This window comes from Triplophysa rosa, linkage group LG12 (assembly GCF_024868665.1).
Source record: "Triplophysa rosa linkage group LG12, Trosa_1v2, whole genome shotgun sequence".
NCBI lineage: Eukaryota > Metazoa > Chordata > Actinopteri > Cypriniformes > Nemacheilidae > Triplophysa > Triplophysa rosa.
In genome coordinates, this window is record NC_079901.1 from 3709468 (window position 1) to 3723768 (window position 14301).

The 14301-nt window shown below is 45.5% G+C and overlaps 1 protein-coding gene across 1 annotated transcript; it reads right to left on the minus strand.

Annotated features, from left to right (window-relative positions):
• Positions 1-1325: 1325 nt before the first annotated feature.
• LOC130563160 (uncharacterized) lies at positions 1326-6668 on the minus strand (the record flags this gene model as incomplete). Its single annotated transcript, XM_057348591.1, is given in 2 exon segments — positions 1326-1357; positions 4207-6668. Coding segments are annotated over 2 exon segments (2448 nt in total), but the record flags the coding sequence as incomplete, so codon positions are not given.
• Between the last annotated feature and the right edge of the window lie 7633 nt (positions 6669-14301).

Sequence of the window (14301 nt, forward strand, 5' to 3'; positions counted from 1 at the left end):
CACAGAATTCGTTAACATAATACCGTGGTATTATATTTGACCTGTGCTTCTCTCTCCTTTATCCTAAATGTGTGCTCTCACTGAGCGTGTGTGTGTGCGTACTTGTCTGTGTACGTACGTGTGTGTGTGTTGTGTGTGTGTGCGTGCGCATCCGTGTGTGTGTGTGTCTCTGTGTGTGTTGGTGCGTGTGCGTGTTGTGTGTGTGGAGTGTTTTGTGTGTGGGTGTGTCTGTCTTCTGTGTTTCAACCTTTTCTTGTTTTTGCAGGTACAACTTTGATTGTTTTGCTTGTAGTCAATGTGTCTCATGTGCAGCTGCTTTGTAACAATGAAAATTGTAAAAGCGCTATATAAATAAAGTTGAGTTGAGAATACATTATGCATAAAAACACCAACGTAATATTAAATAAAAAATATTTTATGTATTACCATAACTTAAAAACTTTCGTTTGTTAAAATACAGCAACTTAATGCTAATTTAAGCTTAAAACATGAAAATTGTATACATTTCACAGCGACTATTGAATTTGGCTTTAGCATAAGATTGGTTCCTTTTTCCATAGCCTACCTAAAAACTAGTATTTCCTCCAAAGAACTTCCATGGGGTCATCGCCTTCAAGTTATAGCCTGTAAATTAATTTGTAGCTTAAATTTGCACAGATGTTTTTTCATTTTAAAACGCGCTGTAGTTCTTGTTACCTTAGTTAATTTTATTTATTTATACAATGCAAAGCTAAATAAGACAGAGGGGATGAGTAGGCACTTTGTGGCGCGAGGGTCCACGCCCGCAGCACTTTGCCACCCCTTGTGGTGTCCGTACGATGCCTCTCCGGAAAAACGGCCCCTAAACTCCGATAAGGGAAAAAAGTCCCAATCATAATAAGAGTGAGCGAGAATTTGGCGTACAATTCAGGTATACGAGCCCTTCGTCTGCCTAGTCGACCGATGGCAATCTATATGAATGGACAATTGTCCACGATTTACCTAACTTCCCTTGCCGGGGGAGGTCCCCCGGGGAGGAGATCGGCTCTGCTGTTTTTCCTGCCTGGCGACTGCGCAGCTGTCTGACTGAGAGTGCTGAGGGCTGGTGTTTATACTCGACATTGTGCTTCACCATGACGCAACGTCGAGTTTGCCATTCATCGTTGTGCAGAGGGTGAGAGCGGCTGTGGTAACCCAGAGAGAGAGGAAACTCTCCTTTTTAGAGAGTAAGTGGGCGTTACCCGGAGGGGGCCAGCAGATGGAGAGACGGGGCAGGATCCGTCCCTATCCGACTTCCCAGCGATGTGGCTGGGGTCGGGCCCAATGGTAGCCTCGATCCCCCAGAGGTCTTCCCATGACAGCCGCTTCGCCGCAGCTGCTGATGGGGCGATGGTCTCCTCTTTGCTGTCTCCTCCAGGGGGGCCGCCCCAGAGCTGGAGGGCGTCGAAGAGGACCAGGGCTGCTGGGAAGCAGACAGTGCATGGGACATGACGGCCGAGGCGGCCGAGTTGCGGCACGGAGGACTGCTTCTTACTGTCATGAACCCTCCGGGGGAGGCCGCGTGCAGGTCTCGCGCCCATCCCCGATGGGCGGGGCCGCTGCGGCTTGACAGTAACACCAGCCAGCCCCCCCTTGCGAGACGGGTGCCTCGAGAAAGCGGACCTTCTCAGCGTTACTCATCTGTGCAAGGATCGGCCAGAGGAGTTTCTCATGGACCACAAGCGTGGACATCGTCCGACCAAGGGCCTGCGTGGTCACCCTGGTCGCCCATAGAGCGAGGTCGGTGGCGGTGCGGAGTTCCTGTGTCGGTCTTACCCTCGTGGAGCTCTCTCAACGCCCTGGCCTGGCAGGAGCCATAGCGTGGAGAGCGGAGGCAGCTTTGTCCGCCGCAATGTAAGCTCTCGACACCAGAGATGCCGAGACACCACATGCCTTGGACGGGAGTCTAGGTTGAGCCCCCCCCAGGTGGCCGCCGCCTACGGGCATGAGCACCGTGGCGGCATACTCCACCTGGGGGACAACAACGTATCCTCCAGCTGTCTCAACATCGAGGGAAGAGAGGGTGACTAAACTTTGTTTGACGTGAAACGTGCCGGAAAGGGGCGTTCCAGGTCTTACCAAGTTCCTCATGCACTTCCGGTAAACACGGCACTGGGGGCAGGCGCGGCTTGGAGCCGCGCTCAAACCCGAGGCGCATGTAACCAGCCGCGAGTGCCGGGAAAGGCAGTGCGGGCACTGCAACCCAACACTCACAGCGGCCCGGGAAAGCATGGCTGACATTCCGACGTCCGCTTCTTCCTGGGCTCGACCCCCTGAGGGAGGGAGCCCGTGGAATCGTCGGAGTCGGATGGCAGTACGTCACCCCCCGATGCTGCAAGAGACATCTCATCATCACGCATCATGTCTGAATACGTGATTGAGGAATAAGACGGCGGACCGTCTCCTGGGGAACAGTCAGACGAGCGAGACGAGGTGCGAACAGTCCGTGAGCCAGTGGCTGGCGGATTATCGCTCACAGTAATCCTCATATCACCCTCACTGCTTGCCGTAGCGGACGGCAGAGCCGTAGTCCTGCCGCCACGGAACGGGGAGCAAACGAGGTGGTGGCTGAGTCCCGTAGGAACACAGCCACCCGTGACGCAACGTCTGAATCTTCACCGCCCGCAGTGCGGGCAGGACGTATCCACAACGTCTGCCCCAGCGTACTGGAAGCAGGCATTGTGTCCGTCCCCCTCCTCGATAAGTGTGTTGCACCCGATTGAGGAATAAGACGGCGGACCGTCTCCTGGGGAATGGTCAGACGAGCAACGAGGTGTGAACGGTCCGTGAGCCCGTGGCTGGCGGATTATCGCTCACAGTAATCCTCATATCACCCTAGCTGCTTGCCGTAACGGACAGCAGGGCAGTAGTCCTGCCGCCACGGAATGGGGAGAAAACGACGTGGTGGCTGAGTCCCGTGGGAACACAGCCACCTGTGACGCAATGTCTGAATCATCAGCCGCAGTGCGGGCAGGACGTATCCACAACGTCTGCCCCAGCGAACTGGAAGCAGGCATTGTGTCCGTCCCCTCCTCGATGAGTGTGTTGCACCCATGAGAACAGCGGGACAAGCCACGCTGGAGAAATTTGCTCTTTTAGAAAAGGAAATTTGCTCGAACACCTCCGGAACTGCCAAGACGCCCAGGGGAGAGTCACTGCAGGAAGGGACCATCCGCTGTCTACGTCGTAGATTCCAGCAGAAAGAATGATCACCAAGATCGTAGAGAAGCTCATCAGATGCGTAGGCTCTGAAGAACAAAAAGTGAATGAATGAGCACGCCGGCTTCCCTCTTATACCCGGACATCCGGGGAGGAGCCCGGCATGCAAATTTCATTCGCCAATTTTCATTGGCCTTTTCTAAATACTCAGAAGATGATAGGTTCTCAAGACAAACCCCATTCTGTCGGTTCGACACAACGTCGAGAGGGCATGAAAGGGAACCAGCATGTCCACTCTGCTTGGTTTCAGACATGTGCGTTGACATGTAACTACATTGCCTGATGTACTGAACAGTCTTTCAGAGGGTGTGCTGGTGGCAGGCACACAAACATAGTTTTATGCCAGCTTGCTTAAGTGCGGAAAATTGACCTTATGAATTCTCCACCACATCAACGGGTCCTCTTCACTATGGAGTTTGGGCATCAGAATGTAGCTAGTCAGGGGATTCAGAGGGAGATGTGGATGTGACTGAGGTCTGTAAGAGGCTTCCTAAAGACATCTTCAGCCTCTTTGCACTTGTGGCTGTGGTACTTTGGCTTGGCTGAGTCCCCGACTCAGCACCTGCTGATGATGAGATGTCAACAGCAGGTCATTCCTCCTTGAAAACAAAGTAAAATAATTAATAATAATGTATGGAGGCACTCATGTGCTAAATCATTCTTGCCATTTAGTTAAATATACATCTGTTGATGCACTTAGACACATCATCAGTGATGGAACCTGAGGTCATTGGGTGTTTCGGGTCTTTCAACATCATACACCCTCACCCAGGCGACCCAGCCGAGATTGATCAAGTCCCGACTTGTGTCTAAGTAGCGTGTACCCACGGATCACCCCTCTTGATCCACAGCCATCTAGAGGCCTTCTCAGCTGCCTCTGTTGTATTCTTGATGGCCTTCCTCTGGCGTGCCCCTGTGATACCAAGCAGACTGTATGCTTTCCTCTACAGCCCACCTCGATTGGCACACACTGGGCGCGCCACCCCCGTGTGCGCATCCCCACCATCTGGCTAGCGCGCAGTTACTCCACACCAGCTCTCACCTCCTCTTGGACCAGTCGGCGTCTGTCTTTGCCCCGGGCCTTATCGTAGCGCGTGGTTGGAACGCTACCAAGCCCTGCTCGACCAGATGCCACTGGGCCGACCAACACACTGTGACGCAAGCGTGACTCAGCCTGCTCGACTGCTTCCTCCGCCCTCCACTTCCTCCCAGTCCTGACTACGATGCCAGCTCGGGAGACATTCGGGTCACTGGATTCCCTGTACTGCAGCACCTCTCTTGCACGAGTAACCATGAACTCCTCAGTCAGGCTGCTCATGGGAAGCTTCAGTTTGTTGTTCCCGTACAGAGCGATACTACTCAGGCTTCGTGGCAGACCCAGCCATCTGCGGAGGTAACGGCTGATCCTCCTTTCAAAGCCCTCTACTGTTGTTATTGGGAACTCGTACACAAGCAGGGGCCAGAGGATCCTAGGGAGAACACCATGCTGGTAGATCCAGGCCTTGAATTTCCCAGGCAGACCCGATTTGTCCAATGCTGTCAGCCACGCCTCCAACTCCCGATTTGTGGCCTTAATGGAGGCAGCGTACTTCAGGGTGCAATCAAAGGTTTTGCCAAGGCTCTTGATGGGTTTCTCGGTGACCGATGGAATCTGGGTGCCACCCAGCGAGAAACGGAACTTGTCAGTCACTTTCCCTCTCTTGAGGACCAAGGACCTAGATTTTGCAGGCTTGAAACACATCCGAGCCCAGGTGATGATCTTCTCCAAGCCCTGGAGAATCCATCGACACCCTGGCACTGACGTCGTTGTAACAGTCAAGTCATCCATAAAGGCTCTGATGGGGGGCTGGCGAACTCCAGACATGGTGAGCGGACCTCTACACTCGACTTCAGCAGACTTGACCAGCATGTTCATGGACAAGGCAAAGAGGATCACTGAAATCGTACATCCAGTGATGATCCCTTTCTCCAGCCTATGCCACTCCGATGTTACTGTCCCAGGGGTGACTCTCAGCTTGAAACTCTTGTAGTAGTCCAAGATGAGGTCCTTGATTTTACTTGGGACATGGTGCCGATCCAGTGCTGTTTCCACCAGCTTATGGGGAATGGATCCATATGCATTAGTGAGGTCGAGCCACAGCACTGCTAGGTCTCCTTTCCCTTCTCTTGCCTCTCTGATCAACTGAGTGACCACACCAGTATGCTCGAGGCATCCTGGAACCTTTGGGATTCCACCCTTCTGTACAGCGGTATCGATGTACTCATTCTTCAGGAGGAACTCCGTCAACCTACGGGATAGGATGGCGAAGAATATCTTCCCCTCAACGCTAAGCAGCGAGATGGTTCGGAACTGCTCGATGTTCTTAGCATTCTCCTCCTTGGGAATCCAGACACCTTCTGCAAATCTCCATTGTTGGGCTACCCTTCCCCTCCTCCAGATAACCCTCAGGATCTTCCAAAGCCGGAGAAGGAGTCTGGGACACCTCTTGTACACTTTGTATGGCACTCCGCTTGGTCCAGGAGCAGAACTTGCTCTGGCTGCCTTGACGACCTCCTGAACCTCCTTCCAACTGGGCTCCTTGCTGTTGAAGTCCGTGGTGGGTTCTGGGGGTTCTACAAAAGGTCTATAGGGACCTAGATCTTCCTCCCAAGCCACATCACTATAGGTATTGTGGAGATTGTGGTCGATCTTCTCTTTGGGACAAACGAGGTGGCCGCTTCGTTTCTGCCCAAGCAACTGCTTGGTGACTCCAAAGGGGTTTGCAATGAAGGCTGACTGTCTCTTAGCCCTCTCTTTCCCCCGCCGTCTGTGCCATTCTGCCCTTCGAAGAGTGGCGAGCTTCTTCCTGAGGATGCCGCGTAGTTCTGATAGTGCATCCCTTTCCTCGTCTCGTGCTTCCTTGTACTGCTGCTTCAGGACCAGCAGCTCCTGCCTTATCTGGCTGATCTTCTCTGCCCTACGGTTGTTTATGTAAGGGGTCTTGGTACCCACCTTCTCCACCATACCAAACCTCTCTGCAGCAAGGCTGATAATGATGGTTGCCATGGTTTTGAGCTTCCTGTCTGCGTCGCCCTTGGCTGCTGCTTCTAGGATGTTGTCCACATCATCATCAAACTGGAGCCACTGTTTGTCCTTACTGCCAGGAGGCCACTTGACCCGACGTTGTTCTGTTACTTCGCCTGGATCTGGGGCTACTGGTTCATGGAGGTTCCGGTCACTGTGGGGTGACTCCGGGCCTGGCTCCTCCTGCGTCTCACCAGGGGAGATCCCTGCGCGATGTACCAGTTGCTCCTTTCGCAAGCATTTTATCCTGGCCTGGTGGATCTTCAGGCCAAGTGGGTTCTTGCACACATTGCCGCAGACACACTCTGCACTCGTCGTCATTAGTCCGTTTGCATTGGTTGTTAACTGTAAGTCTGTCCTGTCGGGGTGCTCATTCTCCCCCCCTCTCGGGCACCCCTGGGGGTATATTTCTTTAGGCTTTTCCGTAACTTGTTTATAGTATTACCTTCTGAATTGCTTTCATTTCTGATATTATGCTTAAACTAATTTCTGGCAGTTTTTCCTGAGAAATGTAGTCTTTTTTTAGCCTTGGATACATAAACGTGGCAATGTTCAGCAGACTTTGTGTTATGGGATTCTCATATTTTGCCTCCATGTAGGCCAGCACTTTGGTTTTAATCGAGTGTGTCAGTTCTGTCTTCCTCATCAGCAGCAACAATTTTGTCTTCAGTAAATTAAGAACGGGCAGTAGACAGGAAATGCTCACCTAGTCCTCCCCAGACAGAGTGTCCGTAAACTCATAAAGTGGCTTCAACGCCTTGTTTACTGACTCAAGGACCTCAATGTCCAGCCAGGATGGAACCAGATGTCGTGTACTCCGATTTTCAGAGAGAATTTGTGAAAGAGCCCTCTGCTGTTCCAGTATCCTTTCGAACATTTGCTGCTTAGTGCCCCAACGTGTGGGGCACTCTGTGATCAGACCATGTTCTGGCAGGTTAAGTTCTCTCTGTGCTTTCTTCAGTGCTTCTTTTTTTTCAAGCTATGGGAAAAATGTCCCACCAGCTTTTTGCACATTCCTAGAGCACAACTGATGCGTGTATCACATTTGACAGCATTTTCTGGATACATAAAAAATAAAATTTTAAATGTTTTAATTAAATTAAAATTGCATTATAGACGCTATATATAATTTAATATAAATTAATTTTAATAAAACTGTTAAGTCATCTATAATTTAACTTATCTACAATGATTTATTAATTTAAATAATACCAATACTAGGAAAAGTGTGACAGAAAATATTATATGCTAAAATAACACTTACCAATAGCAAGATGGAGTCTGTGCCCGAAGCACTGAAGTCGGGGCCAATCATTTATCTCCGCAGCTTTGATCATATTGGTTGCGTTGTCCGTGGTAAAACAAACTACTAGACCGTGCCTCACTCAAATTCCAGCCAGACATAGCCTCTCGCAGTCCCACAGCTATGTTTTCCCCGCTGTGCTCACTGGGAAAACACGCCGTCTGTAAGCACTGACTTCTCATTTTAAAGTCTTGGTCAATAAAACGAACCGTTAAACTGACGTATGGCTCTGTTGTCCTGCTGGACCAGATGTCCGTCGTACACTTCGACATCTTTCAGTTCCAACATGACACAGTCGCAACTGTGCTCACACATTTGGGGGATAGCAGTGTGGGAAAAATAGGTCCGAGATGGAATGTGGACTGTGACGATCGGGAACCATATCTTTTGCCAGATAGCGTATTATGGCTCGGTTATCTCTCTATGACGACAGGAGCTTGCAGGATATGGTGTAAGGCATTCGAAGCTTGATGCTATGTATTGTTGCTTAGGTTCGGGGACGAGGGTTGATTCACCTGTGTTCAGTGGTGGACAGTAACGAAGTAAATTTGCCTGAGTACTGTACTTAAGTACACTTTTTGAGTATCTGTACTTTACTTGAGTATTATTTTTTCTGAGTACTTGTACTTTAACTTCACTACATTTGAAAGACAAATATCATACTTTTTACTCCACTACATTTATAAAAAGGTCCAAAAGTAGAAAATGGTTTCTATGCAGCGGGTTTTCCTGTGTGCGCAATTTATCTGGCTTGCGATCTTCCAGGACCTTTTACTGTTGCCAAGTATTTCAGTTTTTCTAAGCTCGCGTTTTTCCGGCAAGCTTTGAATGGCCATTTGGCAGATTTTTTTAACGCAAATCTGGCAACTCTGGGATCTTCCCCGCTAAACTAATGTAAACGTAGGCGCTGCTACATCGTTGATAGCGCTCTAAAAAGGCAAATAGAACAATAAAAGACGAAAAAGGCACATGTTAAAGTGTGGTGTAATCATCTGTGGGTTACGATCAGTCAAAGATCGTAGAAACATTGTCATGAACATGATCGGCATAACGGCTAAACGGTAAATAAGCATCACATACACCTTGAGCTGCGCGTGCGTGTTAACTTCTGATCTGCTGCTATATCATTTAAAGCGATTTGGAAAATGAATGATGTTTTTACTGAAGTAACTATAGTTGAAGTATTCCTGTTGAAATAAAAACAATAGAACCCTGCCCAAAACACAACATAAAATGTAATGGATTTAATGGTTATAATGGAAATTGTACTATGGATACTTGTTGTCTACTTGTATGTGATGGATTTTATTGGTGGGATGGTAAATCCTATTGGAATAAAACCCAAAACACACTACAAAGAGGAATTTAATTTAAAAAAAAAATTTCAGCAGGGATGGTATTTGCAGTAAAACCACAGTATCCACAAATTTACCATTTTCTAAATATAGGAACCATACTCCAATTAATAATCTTTAGTAAAACCACACCAACTAAAAATACCATAGTTTCATTATACTAGCTATAGTTTATGTTTGTAGTTAAATTATGGTAATACAAATGGTAATAAATCCAACAAACACATGGCTTTCTACACTTTACTATTTACAAGAACCTTACTACTTACTGGCAAATTGCTGCTAAAACTGGTAAAGGGAATATACAAAATAAAAGAACACTGCTCATAAATACATATAGGACTAGGGGGCTAATGAGGATAATTAGGCTAAATGATCATACAGGATTATATCTAAACTAAACATATATGCGCTAAACATATAAAACTCTTAAAGGAGTTGCTCACTGCAAAATTTGCCTCCATTGACTTTCCATAGTAGGAATAAAAACTACTATGGAAAGTCAATGGGGGCAAATTTTGAAGTGAACTACTCCTTTATACCACTGATACTGTGAGCTACTCTGTGTATTCAGTAGGTTGCTTCAGAGGCATAAGGTATACGACAATAAAACAATGCACAACTGACATAAAGGAAATTTACTTTTAATACTTGAGTACTTTTAAAAGCACGTACTTCTGTACTTTTACTTAAGTAAGAATCTGTCTTTACAACTTTTACTTGTAGTGGAGTAATATTTGACCAGTAGTATCTGTACTTTCACTCAAGTAAGGAAGTTGTGTACTTCGTCCACCTCTGCCTGTGTTTGAAGATTTTTCTGCCGAGCACAGCCGATACAAATTGTTGTGTTTCGTTCTGAGGTTACTGTAAAGATTTGTTGTGTTTCCCCTTTGTGTCGCCACACGAGATTGACATGTTTTACATATAACTTCAATCTGCATGTGATCATCTCTTTTCAAACCAAAATACTGCCATATCTTTGAGGTGCTTCTTCGTTTTGGCACCAAATCGTCGGCAGCAGCTGCGGATGTCTCGGGAAGGCTCATCTTTGCTTGCTATGAAAGCTTCTCGACGCAGATTGTTTATTGACTTGCGTCAGAGCACGCGCACATATCCCAACTAACATCCGCGTGCCAGATAGATACTATACTATCCGCATCAACCTAAAACTTTGACCATGCATAACATTTATCGCAAACCTTTGCGATATGCATATTGTGATATGCACGTGTGCGATATTTCGATAAGTTCGATATATATCCCTAAGCTACAAAAAGTAAAATAACAGATTTATGTGAAACAAATCATAGAATTAAAGATAATTTAAAATAGTAAAATAATCTTTCACTACATGTAAACTCGTCCGTTATTTTTCTGACTCGTGATGCGGCGCAGTTGGGTGGTTTTCAATCTCCACTTCTAACAAAGTCATGTAAATGTTCCCTTATTCCCTAACAGTTACGCCTTTCATAGTGCCCTTTGAACTGAACATGTTTTCTCACTTTGGATTGGAATATCACTGAAATGACACGCGTCCCAACCATGGTGCATCAGTTTTGGAGTCCCCTGGAAACACTTCCATTGTTGTTTGTGGTACTTGCAGCATGTTTCTGTATTTGTGTTGCTAGAATTTTCAGCGCGTTTCTGCATTTGTTTGTGTTGCGAGAATTTGCAGCGTGTTTCTGTATTTGTTTGTGTTGCGAGAATTTGCAGGGCATGTATCGCCAAACTAATGAAGATGCTTTCTGAATGTGATTGTGTTTTTTCTGTTTGCATGTGTTTTCTTCCATTGCAGCGCGGTGACACCTAGCGGCCACCGTACTTGATAGTCTTGAGATTTAATTTTGCACTGCACAGATTCAAGGCACCCTGTGCCAGATGCAGCAAAGCAGCCCCAAAACATAACCGAGACTCCTCCATGTTTCACTGTAGGTATGGTTTTCACTTTGAAAGCTTGATTTTTTTCGTCTGTCAACATAAAGCTGATGTGGCTTGCCAAAAAGCTCCAGTTTTGACTCATCTGTCCAAAAGACATTCTCCCAGAAGGATTGTGGCTTGTCATTATGAATCTTAGCAAATACCAATCTGGCTTTTTTATGTTTTTCTTTCAAAAGTGGAGTCCTCCTGGATCTTCTTCTTGCTCAAAAAGCGATGGATGGTGTGATCAGAAACTGACGTACCTTCACATCGGAGTTCAGCTTCTATCTCTTTGGCAGTTATTCTTAGATCTTTTTCTACCATTCGCACTATCCTTCTGTTCAATCTGGGGTCGATTTTCCTCTTGCAGCCACACCCAGGGAGGTTGGCTACAATTCCATGGACCTTAAACTTCTTAATAATATTTGCAACTGTTGTCGCAGGAACATTGAACTGCTTGAAAATGGTCTTGTAGCCTTTACCATGCTTGTCTATTATTTTCTTTCTGAGCTCCTCAGACAACTCTATCCTTTGCTTTCTCGGGTCCACGTACAGTGTGGTGCACACAATGATACTAAACAGCACAGTGAGTACTTTTCTCCGTTTAAATAAGATGAATGACTGATCACAAGATTGGATACATGTGATACTAATTAAAGAAACTAAATAGTTTAAAATATCACTATAATCCAATTATGTATTATCTTTTCTAAGGGGTACCAACAAATGTGTCCAGGCCATTTTAGAATATCTTTGAAGAATAAGCAATAATTTATGTCTTTCCACAGCTTCTTTGCTTTATTCTATGACATACCAAAGGCATGCAAGTATACATGATACAATAGCCTTTAATTTCATCACTCTTCAGGAGGAATGAAGCATTATTTCAATGAGTTGTAAGGGTACCAACAAATTTGAGTACGCCTGTATATATACGTACATATATATATATATATATATATATATATATATAGGTGCCATACTGGGTAACTGCTCGTGTTATGTCCTATAAGTGAATGGAATAGCTCCAGCATATATCAGCTCTGCACCTGTCTTCTTGCTTTCTCTGTCAGGATTTGCACACGAGGGACGGACCCAATCGCAGACAGCGGATAAAGGGGTAACACACAACTTTAATAAGGCAAAATAAAAACCCACAAGGGGGTAAAACAAGACGTGTAACCAGGAACATAAACTAACTACATATGACTCAACTACAGGTAATACTAGGCAAAAAAACAACTAACTAGACTCAGGAACAAAACTCACATGAGAGAACATGAAACAAAGGAATCGTAATGAATCAGCACAAGACAGAAGACACAGGGGCTTACAGACTTGACATGGTTGAGAGTTTGTCTAATATAAGTTTTAGAACATTTCTCACATTTAAACTCATTTGGCCCAAGAAAAATGCGATAAAAAACGCGAACATGATCTATTCCATTGCTGACGTCTCCTGTTACTCGACAGCGCGATTTGGGAAGTGTCTGTTTTGCCTGCGCTGTTTTCACTCCTCTCCTTACTACAGGCGCATACTCTCGTCTTCTTTTCAGGCGAGGCAAGGTGCATCTCAAACAATCCTAATGTGCATTTGTAGAACCACATTTTATGCTAAATACATATGAATTCTCAAGAGATCACGTCGGATTAACAAATGCTATAGAAGTGGTTTGGATTAATGCACAGGCTTCCCTAGGCTGCCACCTGTTTAGGGGCCTCTGATTGGCTAGATTTTTTATTTTGAATACGCCCTTTTCAGAGCAGAGTGTACAACACTTAGTCTTACTGTATGCTCGCTTACAGAGCCTTCTGCTGCTTGCAAACAGACTATTTATCAGGACTATTTTTAAATCTGGAAACATCGTAGTACCATTCATTTGCAGCTTTGATTCCACTCGCAACACGCAAAACAATGCAGGCTCACTCTTGCTCAAATCCAAGGTAAATTACCCAGATCATCTCGTACATCATCTGTAAGATCTCTGCTAAAGATCTGGAGATCTGGAAAATATCTGCGGTGTAAAAACATCTGCTAAACATCTTAGAAAGAGCTATTGTACATACATTCTAAATCATATTTTACAGACATCTTCTAGAGGTCTATATGACATCTGACAGCAGACTTCTCAGAGATGTAGGCAGGGACTTTTTTTAGAGGTGGCCAGGTAAGACCCAGTGATTTTATTAGGGTAACCAAAACATCCTTACAGACAGAAATTCTTTAACTTCTACTATAATTTACATCAATTCTTCATTACACATAGTTTGCTGGTCAAAAACATACACAAAGAACGTAAAGTAAACAATTTATTTGCAATGCTTTCATGTGCTTACATTATTTTAAAATAATTTACTAGCTATCATTTGCAGTAAGTTAGCATTTTTTATAGAAAATAAACATAGCAGTACCCCACCTTAAACTTTTGCGAAAATGTAATTAATTAATGAAATCCAGTTAAACAAGACTCATTTTACTGACCTGATCCTTCTGCTCGTGATGAACTTCCATGGTACACAGACAGTACCTGTCACGAAGCGGTTAGCAGCTGTTCAGCTATAGCGCTCAGACTGTTCGCGTCAGTGCGTCCACGTATGACATCATATTAACGCAAGAGTAATGTTCTCGCGTTACTTTCAGTGCATACGCTAAATGATCTGCGCAGCACTCCGTAAACTCCGACACACATCTTAAAACTACTTCGCACAACAGAGGTGGCCAGATAGGTGGCCATCCATCATTCAGGGCTAGCCGTGGCCACCCATGGCCACCATGTAGCTACGCCCCTGGATGTAGGGCAGATGAGCAAACAGATGAAAATGCAGACATCATATAAATGTCTGCCAGCTATAAGGGTACCAACGCTATCATCTCCTACACGTGTTTTATTGAAGTAAATACATTGTAATCGGCTAAAGCGCATGCGCAGGGTTCGGTACCCTTTCGAGCACCTGAGTTCGCGCGACAGCTTTTACATTAGAATCAGAATCAGAATCAGAAGAGCTTTATTGCCAAGTGTGCTTGCACACACAAGGAATTTTCTTTGGTGTTGGAAGCTTCTAGTACAGACATTCAACACAATGACAATACAATATAATACGATTTACAGTCTAAAACATTCTAAATTGTGCATATATAAAATAAAGACTATTTTACAGAAAATGGGGGATAATAACATATAAGAGACATTGTACAGGGTAGTATATAGTAGAATAAACATATTGTATGTACACTTGTGCAAATGGATAATTTAGTAAGTAGAGGTAGTGTTATATGCATGTATACATAAGATGTAGATATAATAAGGCACTATAGTGCACACTATAGGAGTAGTGGAAGTGGAATATTGCTCTTAAGGAGCAGTTATCTGTTTAGGAGGGAGATTGCCTGGGGGAAGAAGCTGCTTCTGTGTCTGGAAGTCCTG